Source organism: Antedon mediterranea, chromosome 5 (genome assembly GCF_964355755.1).
Source record: "Antedon mediterranea chromosome 5, ecAntMedi1.1, whole genome shotgun sequence".
In the NCBI taxonomy this organism is placed as follows: domain Eukaryota; kingdom Metazoa; phylum Echinodermata; class Crinoidea; order Comatulida; family Antedonidae; genus Antedon; species Antedon mediterranea.
The window spans coordinates 1947956-1965725 of NC_092674.1; the positions used below are offsets into that span (position 1 = coordinate 1947956).

At 31.4% G+C, this 17770-nt stretch overlaps 2 protein-coding genes across 2 annotated transcripts in view; one reads left to right on the forward strand and one right to left on the reverse strand.

Annotated features, from left to right (window-relative positions):
• The window catches only part of LOC140049547 (S-formylglutathione hydrolase-like), a 126865-nt gene that overhangs the window by 36985 nt on the left and 72110 nt on the right, over window positions 1–17770 (forward strand). The window lies entirely within an intron of this gene.
• LOC140048726 (tyrosine-protein kinase RYK-like) overlaps window positions 1–17770 on the reverse strand; it is a 48426-nt gene that overhangs the window by 11936 nt on the left and 18720 nt on the right. Inside the window, exons 2-4 of the mRNA XM_072093499.1 lie at window positions 11886–12013; window positions 11331–11430; window positions 884–1012 (exon numbers count right to left, since the gene is read on the reverse strand). Of these exons, the coding sequence (XP_071949600.1) occupies window positions 884–1012; window positions 11331–11430; window positions 11886–12013 (357 nt within the window). The remainder of the gene's footprint in view (window positions 1–883; window positions 1013–11330; window positions 11431–11885; window positions 12014–17770) is intronic.

Sequence of the window (17770 nt, forward strand, 5' to 3'; positions counted from 1 at the left end):
TTTAATCTCAATTTTTCAAAGTTTTCAACATAGTCTCTTTTCATTGATATAGGATTTCAATATGTAAAAGCATCAAATGCAACAACAGTTGAGAACTACATATGAAAACTAAGTTGAATAGTTCAGAGCTGTCTAAATAGAAGACAACTTATATTTAAATCCAACAATGTCAATTCTCACAAAGCAAATGGGTCTAACTTCATCAAAGCAATTTTAACATTTTCTCTTCAGCCTCAGGAACTGTTCTTGAAATCTATAATTTTCTAACACATTTAGTCGAGGAAATTTGAATTGCATTGAGTGATTTTCCGGTTTTTGCATAATTTATTGATAAATGCATTCATTGTTGTTGGTTTTTCCTCTATAATCCATCAGTCATGCCAAATCTGTTATCATCATCTTCTTTTTATTACTCAAAAGGTGAACTCATTTCTAACCCAGTTCCACAGGACTGTAGTAACTTTAAATACTTAAATAAAATGGTTAGATCCGGCAGTGAGAAAAATAATCCATCTTTAACATCACTGTGATATTATTCCTGCACTATAAAAAAGCGGCTCAGGTGGAACCTCTCTTAATTTCGGCAAATACTGTACTGTACAATGCAAAAGATATACTGTAATATTAATAGGACCGTAATAGGACCATAATAGGACCATAATATACCAGCATCACATTATTTTTTAGTCTATGGGATTCCCATTTCAATATCCAATTTCTGGTGTGGGATGAAGACATTGTGTTACCAAAGTGCCTCATATCATAAACAACATTTATTTTTAAAAATGAAAGCCACATCACAGTGATGTGAAGAATGAAGCATTTTTGTTGGCATCACATTTTCTTTTTTGTTCTAAAATAAATGTTAACGCTGGTAACTTACCAACTCTACATTTTTTCTCACGTTTAAAATTTAACGTGGTAACATTGTTGGTATCTGTGTAAGTTAAGTTGACTTGCATCAAGAAATTCACATTGCCAGAACTTAGGCATTCCAGATAAACTACAAATTCTGCAAAACAAAAACATTTGCTTTAAAGTTGTCTGACAAAATTATATCACATGAACATACAACCAGCAGTTAATTATGATGCAGTTAGTTTGCAGTTAAAATATTATTAAATGTAAGAATAATAATAATAAATCAATCTATTTATTCATCTCATCAAAACAATATACATAACAAAAAGGAGAAACAATTTAAAGAAGATGAAAGGGACCTCCAAGAAACACCAATGAGCATGTAAAAGGAGGCCCATTGATGGCGTTGCTCATGGACGAAACCACTGTCTTGGAGGGGAGTTCAGGAAGAAACTTTTACTTTTCGGTTTATGTTCTCTCCTTTAAGGGGAAAAGGCCTATGTCGGGTTATCCAGGTAAGCTTATCACGTAATAGACAACTAGTTACGTTATTATAATTTAATAATAAAAAGCCTGTAGACAAATAGATAAGATGAATTAAGATATACAAAATTATGACAAAGATGAAGAAACTAATAAAGACATTGAATACAGAAACAAATCAAGATCAATTATCTTCAACATGACATAATACTCTGCATTGTATGCATATTATATATTGTTATCTAACAATCAAATCTATTGGAATCATACAAGACATTAAAGACCATTTCCTTGGGGAAATCAGTTTCATAAATCTTATTATGGAAAATACCTTAATTAAGGTTGAAGACAATCTAATCAATATATAGATTTTCATATTATCCATCAAAATACATTTCTATACTACAATGTAGACGATTTTGCTCTTGTTACTAAGGAATACAATCAACTCTCCCAATACCGGACATCTTTTTGTGCTAGCCTAACATGTCTGGTTTTCTGGAAAGTCTGGTATTTGGAGTGTGTTTCTAATAGTAAATGAATTTGGGACCTTTTGGGCCTCAAGAAAAGTCTGATTTTTGGGTTTTCAGAGAGTTCAGATAAAACCAAATGTTTGATCTAGGTCAAGACAAATAAAAACATTCTGGGGCTGAAACCAGCAAAAAAATTGTTGCAAGACTTTTCATTTTGTTATAAAGGTTCTAGTAAACGTGAAGTGCAAATGATTTTATGGCGACAACATGAACAATAATATGCCAACTGCAGGGCAAATGGCATGCTTTAAGAGTAAAAAGAAGGTATATTGTATTGCTGAAAATTGTAACCTTTTATCACGTTATTGACCCAGTGGTTAAGATGACAACACAGGGAATCTTCTTAATTTGTATCCTTGGGTGATACACATTATAACATTGTATGTCACCTGGTAGGGTATCTGTGACTACCAAATTGAGATATGTTTGGTTGCTCCTAACTTTAACTACTGGAAGCAAAAGATGAAATATCACGGCTTTTCTGTCTCAAAATGTCATTTTTTTGTAATTTTAATGCATCTATGTTTTATGCTTAGGGACTACAAAGACAAGCCACTTTGGCTTCTGTGTGTCTTGACCATAAACAATGTAAACCATCTGTTGATGTTGAATAAATGTTGTTATTATTCATGTAGAAATAACCCCAAGTTACAACATTTTAGCAAATTATGAGTCATATAAAGTTGCGGAAATCATCCTTTTCTGATAATTTAACAGAGAATGTGACTGAAAAATATACATAGTTAACCTTACTAGAGTTACGAGTGAATGTGATCAACAATTAGTATTAAGATAAACCTATCGTCTTAAATCGTAGTTTGTTAATGAACAACTGTAGCTAGTTTGTGAGTATCTCCATAACACGTTAATCATCTACTGATGATTTACTGTTAGTGATTGTCTCAGCTAGTACTACACTGCCCTTCCAAAGGTTCAATGGTGAAAACCAGACTAACAAAGTAGTAAAACTTTCAATTTCATTTGATTCATGTTTAACAAAAATGTCCTGTTTACAACTTGTAGTAAGGAGTGAAAATATCAGAGTAATAAAAAGGTCTTTGTATGGTGTGGTTTTGCTTGATTCATGTCTTCCGAAAATGTCCTGTTTATAACATGTCCTGAGGAGTGAAATAATTAGGATGGTAAAACGTCTTGTGGATTGATTTACTTGGAAAGAAAATGGTTTACAGCAGAGATTTGGTAAATGTAGAATTTGTTGGTAAAAGATCAAAGAAGAATGAAATATTTGTTGCAAATTGTTATAATTTATTCGGCAAGTTCTAACAAGTACTTATTTCTCAGCAGCAAGTAATATGCATGGACCAAACAGAATTACTGCTTTTATGCTATGAAATTTAGTGGGACAAGAGCAATTTTGGCAATTTTAACATACCGGTATTGAACTGTTTTTCAACGTATATTTTAAAATATGATTTTGAAAAATAGTAGAGCAGAAACAATCATTCACATTAAATATATTTTCTTCTCACAATAGTCTTCATAGTCAACTGTGCTGTAAGAAATGAACCAAATTTATCTGGCAATAATAATAAATGCAATACAAGAAGGTCATATGCTGCAACAACATATATTTTGAAATGATCATATAAAAGCATTCATCTCCCCTGAAGCCAGGCCTAGCACTGAAATAATAATAGCTTACGGGGAAATGAAGCACGAGTCTAAAGTAAACGATAAAATCATATCATATCGCTTCATGAAGATTACACTGATAGACCTAATAGTGTCTGTTAAAACACAAATATTATACTAATATTGTTTATGATACTTTAGGGATTATAAATGTAAAGTACTTGTATGATCTCATCAGGTTTTAGCATTTTAACCCATAAAACACATATTCAATCATTTTTTACACAACATTTTGTAATATTCGATTTGGGACTTTAGCATTGAGTGGTGTTTAATTTCTGTTGAATATTAAGTACAGTAAAAGCAATATGTTTAATGTTATGTAAAATCTTGAACAAGACTGCAATAACTTTCAACATTTAAATAAAAAAGGAAATTTTCTGTTGAGAAAATAAATAAATACACCAATGTTTAATTTTGTTAAATTTAAATATTAATAGTATGTTTAAAACATTTATTATAATTTATAAATTAGAATAATAAGTTTGATATATGACAGTATGGCTTTTTTTAAAGTTTTTTCAGTGTATTTTTGATATTAGATTTATTTTAAATCATAGAGTCTTGTTTTATTTAGCTACAGCAGATATTTGTCTGTTGCCATGTGATTGACGTGGTTAATGAGCGAATCTCAATAAATGTCAATGTAATATAATATAATTAATAAACAGTCTGAGATATAAACAAACATAGGATACACGACAAATTTACATCTATTAACATTTAAACAACATAAAAAAACAAGCCATCCGACATTTGAACCGTGATGATGTAAAATATTAGAGTCAGTAACATAATAAAATTATGTATTTTTTCTAATTGGAAGAGATTTGTATTATTAATTGATAATGGAAATTGTCAATGACATATATTTTATTTTTATTTCATTTTATGAAAATTTTTTTAGACCAGAGAGGCCAGATAGCAACTTAGCCATTAAGGTTAGTGGCTGATTTACTGGCCTCCTCCTTAAATCTTAATTTACAAAAAAATCTAAATTTGCTTAAAATATAGTAAACAGTTGGATATCTACAGTGTTTATAACCTTTTGTAACAGTTGATTACAGAGAGATCAAAAGTATAAACGGAAACACAATATTTATTATTTATGTTTTCCTTAGAATTTGTGGTTTTTGTGATTTATTGGTAGAATTCCAGAATGAACAAAAGTTTATCTGTAAAAAATAATTTTCAAAAAAAATTGTGCAAAATTTACAACATTTCAACTCAACCAGTGACAAGTTTAAACTCTGGCTGTTTATTTGATCTAATCTATACACCCACTGGTTTATTTTACAATTCCCATAAATTAAAAATGTTGTGAGTAATAATAATGGTGTAGATTTATATAGTGCATCATGTCTCTTATTAGCTGGACCTCAATTGTGGAACGATCTCCCTGTTAAAATAAAATTTGTTCTGTATTTTTAATTACTATTGCTTCTAGAGCGGGCATCAATTATTATTGTCAAATAACTGAATAATTGTGTATAAATTAATGAATGAATTACACAAGGTAGGGGTCCCATTAAATTTATTATTTTATTTCTGAATCTCTGGTCCATAGAAAAACTATTGACAAACAGTTAAAACCTAATATCTTCAAGGGAAAAGTAGAAGAATGTTTCTTCTTTATGCATTGAGAGGATATAGTGCACCTATTGGTGACATGTTAAGTATTTATCAACTCTATATTCGGCCGCTGACTGAGTATGCATGTGTTGTTTGGCACTCTAGCATTACAAAACATCAGACCAATGAAATTGAGAGGTTGCAAAAGCGAGCATGCAAAATTATACTTGGCCAGGACTATGAGAGCTATGATACGGCCCTTACTCAACTTAAAATTACCAGCCTTGCTGAACGTAGAGAAAAATTAACATTAAAATTTGGAGAAGGTATCCTTAAGTCAGAGAGACATCGTAATATGCTGCCTGCTGAAAGACCTAATATATCTAGATTACGTAACCCCAATAGATTTACATTACCTAAAATAAAAACTAACCGATATAAAAATTCAACGATTCCCTATATTATAAACAAATTAAATTTCTCCTGTGAAAAATTAAATTAAAAAAATATATAATAAATGATTGTGCAATATTACCGCCTAAAATAATCAAATGAAGAGCACTGCAGACAACGTTTAATATTAATATATACTGTAAACTTTTATTTTCCGAAATTTAATATATTTTTGTAGATTTTTAATGTTGTGAATATTTTAGTGAATAATTGTGCAATGTTGCCACCTATACTAAAAGATAATAATAATAATAATCAAATAAAGAACAGTGCAGATAGGTTTTACTTTAGTATATTATAATGTAAATTTTTCGTTTTTTTTAAATAAAAGTGCAATTGTATTTTCCAAAATTGTGTATATATTTTAAGATTCTTAATATTTTAAATTTTAGTGAATAATTGTGAAATTTTGTAATTGTATATTCCGAATTTATTTTTGTAGTTTTTATAGATTTCATTTCAATATTTTTTATTGTAATACAAACGTTATTAGCTATGTGCTATTGTTTTTGTAATTTTATATATACCGTAATAAATAAAATAAAAAAGAACTAGTTTCATGCTGTAACATAAATTTAAAAGCTATATTAACCTTATAGATCATATCAACAACACAGTTCCAACAATATGGCACTGACAGATAATGTTAATGAAGGGTATTGCTAAGAATGAAGCCTAGGGGCAATGTGATCAAATATGTGTACAGTTAATTGATCTAGCTTGCAAGTTTACTAATAACGTCTAATTGGCTTTATGGTATTAAAGAACGGGTTCTTTAACGCCGACTCAATTGGGAGGAGAAAAACAACATTCACGTTCTATGTTGGTAGAGTAGACATCAATAATATTATAGTTTAAAGAAGCATAAGCTTAATATAAGGGCCTGTTCGTAGGGGTTGAAAATACCAGCTTATTCCCGATTTCCGTTCGCGTGATCCAATTAACTTTTGCCTCAGGCTACAAAAAATTCGAGGTAAAATGTTCACCAAATTTGCAGGTTATTTCAGCGATAATCCAATTATACTCGGCCTTCGAGGATAATAAATCTCCGATAGAGGCAATGTGTAAATTTTGACAAACGTTCGCTGCCTAGGCCCGTCATTTCTCCTACGAAGCTCTTCCATACACGCTTCGAGAGCGATCGTCAGCTGGTGCTGTCCTTGTTGGTGTAGACCGCTTAGTAGGCCTAGCTGGTCGGGGAGCCGCTGGTCGGTGGTGTTTCCGTCGTGTAACATTGGGCTCAAATTCTTCGTCAATGAGTAAAATAATGGTCGTCAGGAGAAGGCATATTTCGGCAGGATTATCGGCGTTAAGAGGCATAAGGTTTGTCGCAAGGATAAGCAGTGTAAAAGGTAGCAAGTAATTGTTATTGTAAAGAAAGATCGCGAGTAAAAAATATACAACACGAAACTAGCGTGCGAAAATGGGGTCGTAGGTTGTAAAGACAACTGACCTTAAAACGTAATTTCCGGTTTGTGATTCGTCGATTAAGCATTTAAGCGGTTAAATATTTCAAGTACGAACAACGCTCAATTTATAACCCGAGGCATGGGTGAAATTAAGCGCTTATTTTAACCACCGTACGAACACGACCTAACATTTTTTGAAATACCAATGAAATCATATTCTACTTGAACTTAAGCTCTGTCCACACTATCAAACTTGTTTGACAAAAAAAGTGTGATATGCCCAAATATGGTAGTGATATGACATCATCATGTACATATATGAACACATCACATTTTGTTGTCACATAAAGTTTGATAGTGTAGACAGATCGAGCTTTACAACCCTCTTTGGTCTAAAAGTAGGGGAAATCTGCCAAGCAGAAACCCCTAGTTCAAATCTTAGTTTAAGTCTTATTTTGTTAAACTTCTGCAGCCTATCTTTAAAAATTACATTTCGAGATAAAAACATGATCCAATTTAAATGAATGAATAATAGTAATAATTGACAAATAGCAACAATTAACAATAAACATTTAGCTTAAATAAAAAAGTATGAAGAATTTAATACAAGTTACATCATAAAAATAAACTAGAGTAAATATATTCTCTGCAAGTATATTTAATAAATCAAAAATAAAAATCTTAATTGATGATGAAAATGCTGACAAGAGAGTTCAGCAAACGCCGTGAGGCAGTTTGCTAGAAAGAATCTTAAATCTGTGCTAGTTGAACATCTTATTTCTGAAGAAATCAATCAATTTAGTCAAACGGTTGAAATATTTAAAAAAAAAAAGTCATTTATCAGTTTACCTGCAATAACGAAGCAAAAAGAATCAAAGTCGGGTAAACGCTGAAATTGAATATTTATCACTTTTCTAGATCATCAAAATTTATCTTCTTTAATTCCGAAATAAATCTCTATGCACGTCTTTATTTCCGTAGTTATTGATTACTTATCTTCGTGCGACATTAACTTGCCAAATAAGATTTCAACCTAGCTTAGTTTCTTTAAAGTTTTTGAATGTATATTGTTTGAAATGAAGGATGTGAATGGAATAAACGCTAGAGGGTTAAAGATTACTGTAGAACTCAAATGTCATAATACGGCCTACATGTGTCGCACAGCAAAACATCATCGAGGTTTGTCATAAGAAATCCCTATATCAAAACTCATTCTTCTTATTCTAGTTTATAATTCAATTCTTATATTCATATATTCATTTATAAATTCTCATGTATAAGCTTACTGGTACAGTAGGTCTAAAAACAAAAAGCTTCTGAATAGAGAGTGTTCATTTTCCGACCCGCAACTCGTATTTTCGGACTCTCAACTCTCATTTTCCGACTCGCAACTTGCATTTTTCGACTCGCAACTCACATTTTCCTACTCGCAACTCGCAACTCGCAGAAAAGAAACCCTCCTGAACAGAATGGTTTACAGTATTTGCAGTTAAAAGGGGAGATTTGTGTTTTAATGTATAACTGCAACATTGGTGTCAACCTCTAAAACATGCCAAGCACTAAAATGTTTTCAAATTTTAAGCTCTGTCTACACTATCAAACTAGTTTGACAAAAAATGTGTGATGTGCCTAAGGTAGTGATATGTCCAAATATTACAGTACATCATCATGATTGTCCATAAATGGGCACATCAAAATGTCACAATAAAGTTTGATAGTGTAGCTTTAGACACAGTTTTAGCTGCTATTTTACAGTAAAGTTGTATTGGATCTATAGCATGGAAAGAAACTTCCTGTCAATGTACTTCACTCTTATTGTTTCAAGTTATTTATCTAATTCTCAACTAAACTATTGTACTTTATTATTTAATGAGTCCTTACTCTATATTGACTCTCATCAACAAGCAATATTAAGGATAACATTGTACTACAGAATATAGGACCTAAAATAGTACTAAGTTTAAATTAATGTTAACACGAATATACATTACTTCATTATGATGTACTTAATATAATTTGTAATTAATTGCAGTCGTTATTTGCGTTTATATCGCACGTTTCTTTAATATTGACATAGGAAGAAACTACAGTAGATAGAACAACAAAACATCTATAATATTCTGTAAAGATAACATTACAGTAATGATCTAGCAATATCCCAAATACACATGTAGGCCAAACAACTAAAGGTGTTTATTTTATTATTTAGACTACTCATTTAGCTAAACAGAAATAAAGAATGTGCTCTAAAAATGGAGATATGAGACGGAAACATCAACATAAAAAAAAAATATTCACTCAACCATAATAAATGATTAACAAATTCCCATTTCCTACAAAAATAAAGATGTGCTCAAAAAGGGGTATAAAACGGAGATATCGGCGTTTTTGTTAAGTAAGATAGTTAGGCTACTCAATGTTACTTAAGTATTAACAAATTCTTATTTCATAAACTGGGTCAAAATTGAACCTTGGACCTTGGGATTGAAAGGCGCATGTTAATATTAAACGGCATCAAACATATCAGGGCCGTCTGCACTCAACGCACCCCCCCCCCCCCCAAGTCCCAAAAGGTCCACTATTTCCTTTGTTGTTATTTTTTCTTGTCTTATTTAAATAGCTTAGCGCTTCATGTACGCGGTACGCGGTAAAGTGTTTGCTGGAAATACAGACAACTTAACCGGCGGTAAAGACGTGTCTGGAAATACAGACACTATCGAATACGGCGCCTAAACAAGGGAAGGAAGGCCAACGACGCTGTCTGAGTTGGCCTTTAAACATCATGAAAGCGTTAAGTTCTGGTGTCCATCGTTCAACTAGCCCAAGCCACAACAGAGTCTTAAATCAGTCTTTAGAACGCCGACTCGCTCCTAGTTCTGGTGGTGGAACAAGTCTTCTCGGATAAGGACTATAAACCGTAGGTCCAGTGTACACAGTTATAACCTGTGTGTACTTTAAAGAACCCAGTTCATTATTCGAAAAAGAGTAGGGGGTTACCCCGGTGAACTGGTTCACACAATAGCCCCTGTATCAGGGGGATTACCACCTATCTGATAGGACAGTGATTAATTCACTATTGGTAATCCTTGGCCACATTGCCTAAAGACATAAAATAAAATAAATAAAATAAATAACGCAAATTTTGCCGGGGCCTTCGGCCCCTGGACCCCCAGCCATTGTTGCTCGCTTCGCTCGCACCCCCCAATTATAAATTCTGCATACGGGCCTGCATATACTGTATTTCCTTATATATTGATTCATGTCATTCACTTCACTGCGCCCGACAAAAAATACTCAAAATTAATAAACATAATGTTCTACCTAAGCCTATGAAAGATTGTGCATTAGTTAGAGCAACATAGATTTGACTTTAGTTTCACCAGAATTAGTTCATTATTCAGCAAAATAAAAACACTTTAAAGCTGCAACAGCATAAGCTGAATATAATCCCTACATATCAGCTGAATATAATCTCTACATATCAGCTTATAATCATTTTATCCTACACAACAAAACCAATCACTTTAAAAAGAAACGCATAAACTTGATCCTTATCAATTTTACAAGCATTTTGAAAATAAAAATTATTGATGTCTTTCCCCGAGGCCATCTTGAAACGACTCAGCCCTCAAAAGTTAGCTTAACATTGCCCATTAAAGTTGATCTGAATCTTATTACTCACACAAAGTTATACTAAAAATATATTATGATATTGCTAATAATATACCACATAAATCTGCAAAATGGTACTAAGCTAGTTTGACGAAACATCAATCAAAATAGTGACTAAACTATGAAGAAAAGAGGATAGATAAAAAAGAGATAGAGATTATAGAAAATACATGACATTTTCTCCTACCTGAAAGTCGTTACAGAAAAGCAGGTCGAAACTATATTATTTTTCCTTTTCAAAATTGTCTATTTTACTTTACTGACTATCATCAAACCCTACTGTTTGATTACTAAACAGGTTAATTCATTTTACATTAGTTTTTAATGGCTGCCATTTACTTTGTATCCTGAAGAGCCCACATACAAATTATCTACTTTGTTGTGTGTCATTACGCAGACTTCAAACAAAAATCTCTAGGCATACCGCAATGATATTGATTACACATTTTCAAGATACATTTATACCTCCCTCACTACTATGGAAAACTCTGATAAATTGAGTTGAGTCAAGTACTTAAAGTGGTACTTTGAGTATGTGAAAGCAAACATGGCCAATGATATTGATTCTTGTATAGTATATTAAATCTGTTCATAGTTAGCACCAAAGTTGTACAATAACAGAATGCAGTGTATTAAATCATTAAGTTTATTACAAATGAGTATTTAAGTATTTAGTAGACAAACAAAATCTAACCTGACGTCTTTTCTGGAATCTTGCCTTCTGGAGGAATACTTAAGACCGGTTTTTTTAGAACACTTGAATTGTGTGTGAACAATGCTATCTTGTACGACACCTAAACAAAATTAAAATTAAAAATTATTTTAATATATGATAATCAATCAATCAAAATGGCATTTATTTCGTTCATTCATAAACAAACATAAATAAAATTTCTTAAAATATACAACATGAAGGAAACACTGTTTTCAAAAAGCAGAACTTGTATACTTATATAGTGCCATTCCAACGCTTGTGGCGGTGTACACTTTAGAAGTGTCACGGCGTCAGTTCAGCAGCATCTTCTGTTCATGGCAGTGTATGATCTACAGTAATACAACAGGGTAACCCTACTCCTCTTCAAAGATGTTTTGTACTCTTTAAACTGCAAATGAATACTCTTTGTACACTGGACTGGTTTATAGTCCTTGTTCTACCACCAACAATGGAGCGAGTGCGTCGCAACCCCTTGCCAAATGGATGGTCTTAACCACTGTAAAAAACATGAAGTGAAAAGAGTTCATACGGTACCTGAGGAGTATCTGAGGATTCCCAGGTGAAATTGAGGCTGTTGATGTCAGCTGGTATACGCACACTAAACTGAAGAGCATAGTTATTCAATGTACTGTCACGCACATAGTACATCTCAGCATTTATACCTGTTGAAAATTTTTAAAAAAACAATGTCATTAAGAAAGAAGAACATTATTAAAAATCGGAAGATATTCTCTGTATATTTTCTCAGTGGTCGTTGTCTGAACCTAGAATCCTTTAAAACTGTGTCAAGAATCTAGTAAAGGCTAATTTACACAGATGAGCAGCGGTAACGGTAATATATATATAGAATCTATGTTATTCCTTATGACCATTTACACACAACACGGAGCGGACGGGGGGTTACTGCACAGGATAGATACATATTCAGTGGAACACGCTACACGTTTTTTCGCTAACCGTTACCGCTCGTCTGTGTAAATTGGCATTTAGGAAGCACATTGTCCCACAATTTAACATGATGTTCCTAGGTTCTAAAACAAGTCAAATATTTATATTCATTTTATTTTTTTTTTTTAGTTTTATATTGATCATGTGTATAAGTAAACCTTATTAGATTATAAGTTAAAACCCAAGATACAGGTTGGAAGAAACAAACCCACTTTTGTCTACCACATTATGGTATATCTGCACAAACATTATCATTTACAATTACAACAAGTAATAACATGTACTAATTTAAAACATCCCATTGTATGAAATTTGTGAAAACTATTCATAGAAAACCTTCAAGGTCATTTAGTAATCAATACAACATAAAATAATTTTTCTATAATATTAAAATATGACTGATCACGGTATACCAACAACAGTATGCTGCTACGGTTATGAAAATTGACGCCAATAAAAATATAACTACGATATCTTTTACCAGACATCCCTTGCGATGCAGTTTATTCACAATAGAATATATATATAGAGTATGTCTGGCGCCATTCGATATTCTTTAATACCCCATAAGCAAAATTCTGTTTTACGATCACAAATTGCTATATAAATTCATTTCATTATTTCTTGTCTTCTTCATATATTCCCAGGTTCAAACTCAAATGTTAATAGCAATATAGGATATATAGATACTTATACTATTTGTTTAAGAACACAGGATATATTAAGTTCACGCTAAAAAACAAGGAGAACATGACAGTTTGCCAGGTATCATTTTGTATACAAGATAGCATACAAAAAAGTAATAATGAACTAGATGAAGAAACACAAAGTAATATATAATACATGTCATATACAGTAAAGCTGAAGAACACATAGTATACAAAAAAAATAAAATTAAAGAAGTTGATACTTTGAAAGAAAACAAAATTGTTTTGGAAAAGTATAGTGTACTATTATGATATAAAATTAAGATTTCTTTTCTGAATATTGATTTTAATAGAACTATAGTCTATAATAATCACATTCTTTTTTCAACATTTTTGTTGAATATCCCATTTTAATGTCATGTAATAATATTTAAAGTCTGATTTTATTAATCTTTATTTTTTATGTTTTGGGGGACAATACATTTTTAAACAATCATATAATTAATAATAACACAGAATAAATGGAAACTACCCTCTGGGTAAAAATACATAATAGGGTGAAAGCATACAAACGGAAAGAATCATTTAATACCATCTTCAGCTACATCTTCTTTTCGTTTCGTAAAACGCTTTGCAATGCCTAATAAAAAAAATCCCAGTGGACTTCTAAAAGGTATATGTCGTCGGCAGAAAATGTTAAAAGTCTCTTTGCTGTGTTCGTCGGAGAAATAATCTGTGTCAAACATGTCCCACGCCAACTAATAAAAACAAATCTTGTAAATAGTGGCAATCTTCTCAGAATGTCAGTGATATTTTTAGCTTATTTCTTTAGGCAAAAAAATTATAATTTAAATGTAAATTGCTAGTAGTACTCGCAGTACACTATTTTCTTTATAGTGCCTAATTACAATTTAACAACATCAAGCAAATATATAAAGACATTATATTTCAAAAACATCAATAATAAAAAGGATGGTATATCAAAAACGACAAATGAAACTACTTTTTTTTCTCAATGTAATTAAACAAATAACAGAGGTAAAACAAATTTAATCTGATAGTTAATTAAAATTTTAAAAATCTAATTATTTTAACTTATTTTAAGAGCCATTCTAATGTTTGATCACCTGACTGCTATAATGATGCATTCTGGGAACGTAGCTAGTAATGGAAATTGGCAAAAATCAGTAAAAGATAATTTAAGACAACATCAGATGTAGTTCAATCGTTCAGGAAATCACTTAATATCTCTTTAATATTCTATTTCCAACATCAAATCCGCTTAAAGATGTACTGCCGTAGCTAAATGAATAGTATTAAAGACAAACATTTATAGTAATAGCAACATGTGCATTAAATAGATTGGATGAAGAAGGATGTCTATCGTACGGCATATCTACAAAGGCCGCAAGAAAAAATATCTTAAATGGGCGTCGTCAGGATTTAGACATGGGGTTGAAATGGCAAACAAAGATTACGTTTGACTATGCGTCAACTTTTCTGTAAAACAAAAAAAAATTCTCAATATTTTATAATTTTTTTCAATTTGATATGCCTATACAGTATTTAGAATAGGGAGGGGAGATGGAGGGGAGATGAAGGGTGGAGAAAAAAGAGGAGAAACCTGAATAACCTCTAACCAATCAGTAAGTTTATCTGGTTTTTTTTTTAGAGCACTTGTACAAAAAAGCCAACAGAAAACTCCAATATGTCTGCAGATTGCAGATACAATCAATGACCTATTATCAAAAGCATGCCAAAGCCAATCGCAAAATCAATACTAGAATATACTCCTGTCTCCATCTGACTTTGACTCATGGCAAATGCTTACAAGTATCAAAACCATTTCAATTTCCAATGCTTTAATTAATTTTCAATTATTATAAAAGGTTACGCCATCAAAGTTTATGTAATATAATAATAAACTTCTAATTATTTAACAAGGCTACATCATGTTATTGTATTTATAATGTAATTTACTAAACTGTATTAAAACATCAAAATTAATGAGAAATTTGGGCAGATGTTTTGCTTATACTCTGACATAATTTGTACTTTTAATTTGTTTCCAACTCAACATTTCAAAGATAGTTTGTTTTTTATTCCTTCTGTAAATATAACTCGTTTACTAATAGTTTTAATGTATTGTATTAATATTTTTTATGTTTTATATATTGTATGCGTTTTTAAGCATCAAAGGAAAACAAATTTCATGTTCGCCTTGTTGTGTTTATGACAATAAAGATTATCTTATTTTATACCAAGTACATTGCGAATACTCAGGTTAGATTTGAACCCACGACTTCCAGATCACTAACCTGGCGTTCAATATCGTTTTGAATTGTAAATTAATTGCAATCACATACTAATGTGTGTAAACATAATATTCATGTAATTCCAGTATATTATGTATTTCAATTATGTTAAGGGAATCATGTATACAGTACAATGTGTTTTAATTATTTTTTATGCTAACCCTTTCTAATATATGCATTTTAATTATCTTAGAATATACTATCATTTTGCACATTTTATTAACAACTACCGGCACTATATTAAACCATAAATTTAACGGCAGATACCTAGATGGCTGCATCTCATATAACATATTAACCTATGTAATTACTCGGTTTAATTGAAGATGTAACCTCTTGTAAATCCAGTCCACGTAGGTCAAAGAAGCATCTAACATATCTTTTCATACAGTTTTGGTAATTACATTTACGGAAACCAAATCAAAATAAATTATTTATTCTCTCATAATTTTAATACTAAAATTTCTTTGATGCACAAGATGATCTGGTTTTGATAGGTTTTTTTGAAATCAAAGAAATTGAATTTTGAAATTCTGAGGAAGAATTACTATACAATCCATTATCAGATATATAGAATATTGTAGTTTATCATTGTGTAGATATATATATGGTTTGAACACAACTTTAATGAGTTTAAATTTATTACAGCAAAAAAGCTTTTTACATGACAAACAGATCTATACAGTACAACAATCCAACAATATTGACTAGTGAAATAAAAATGTTGTTTCTGTATATTTAATACAAAGTATATTTTCTTTGACAAATGATTCAGTCCATTTTGCAAACTTTTAATTATTGAGATTTTCTCCGACAGGAATGCAACACTACCCTAAATTACATTACTGTATCAAATATTTTTCATGAAATACATATTAATATTTAATATCGATAAAATCTCAAATTCTCTGTTCCAACGTATTTAATTTGGTTATCTTGTTTGGAGACGCAACCCAGTAAATATTCCTGATACAGTGTTTCATTTAAGTTACAATCTTGGCTTGATCCTGGTTGATGTATCGAGAATCAATAGTGACAATCTCCAAGGAATAACTTCGGTTCTTCTTCACTTGGTAAATCTAATTGATCAGATCCTAGCAGCTTTCCCAGACACACAATTATGTGGCTGTGTATTTGATGTTTTGTGAGGTTTAACACTCAGGAGATAGAAAATCTGATTAGTGCTGATTAATCAATTTTTCTTTGAACTCTGACCTCTAATTGGTTGCTATACAGCATTTTCCATTACATTAAGGGCATTTTGTTCAAGGCATCATTGATATAACCTTAGAATAGATTCGGCCTATTTCTATGCAAGGATAGTTTCAAATATAGGCAGAAGGTTGCAGCCCAGATTTGCAAAATAAACAAGAAATATTTATTACAAAAAATGCTGCTCAAGATAACTACTGTCTACATGCATCTCCATATTTATCAGATATTTATAGACTCTCTTTTCCTAGACGTGTTTTAATGTGTGCCCAGTCCAAGTGTCCAAATACCCATTTTTTTCAGCCGTAGTAAACAATAAGCTACTGCATAGTAACTGTTTCCTAATGCTTCCGTTCTTTTGATAACTGCGTAAAGGAGCGGCGCGAAAAATCCCCTATGAAGCTTTTATTCATTCATCATTTATCGAATGCCATATTTGCGTCATTTGTTGTCAATGCACGTTAGAAATAAACCCTATACAGTACTCCAAGTATGGATAGGCAATGGATGTAATACACAAAGCAAACAAGTGTTGGCAGAAAAAAAAATCTAAAAAAAAAGTTTAAATAATCCGATAGTTATATCAAAGAATATTATATTATACACAATGTAATGGTAGAAACCCATTGATGCATTTTTCCGGCGTCTTTGTTAACATATCTCATAAATTAAAGCGTTTTCTTTTCACAATACTTGTTCTGTTGTCTACTTGAGATTCCTATGTGTCCTATTCACATCCTGACAAATCAAGCAATTTCACATCAAATAATATCATGCTAAATATGAAATATGAGAAAGGTTGCAATGGTTGAAAACCACTTATAAACTTCTTCAAAAGCAACCTTATACATAAATCATGTGCAATAGACAAGGCTGTAATCTCTACTAATGCGTTAGACATTTTAGATTAATGAATCCCCGTTTGAAATAGGCTTATGTTTCTTTGATCTGAAATCAGAAACTTTTGTAAATTTTTTTAAAAAACAACATTAAAAATAAATTCAAAGAAGACATTTTAAAGAACTGTACGTATGGTATGGTTTTATTATTCCAATACAGTATTGTTCTTTTTATATTACACTCCTCTCTTTGGGAGACAGATGGCTATTATCGGTTTATCCATATAAGCTAGGCACAAACATATAACAAAATAGTTTCTGTGATTTGTGAAATATGACAAGGAAAACAACACGTAGCCTGTGAACACAAGAGCTTTGGTTTCTATCTGTTATCATTAGCCAATACCGATATGATTAATGGCCCTGGCAGACAAAACTAGAAAACAGAACGAGAACGC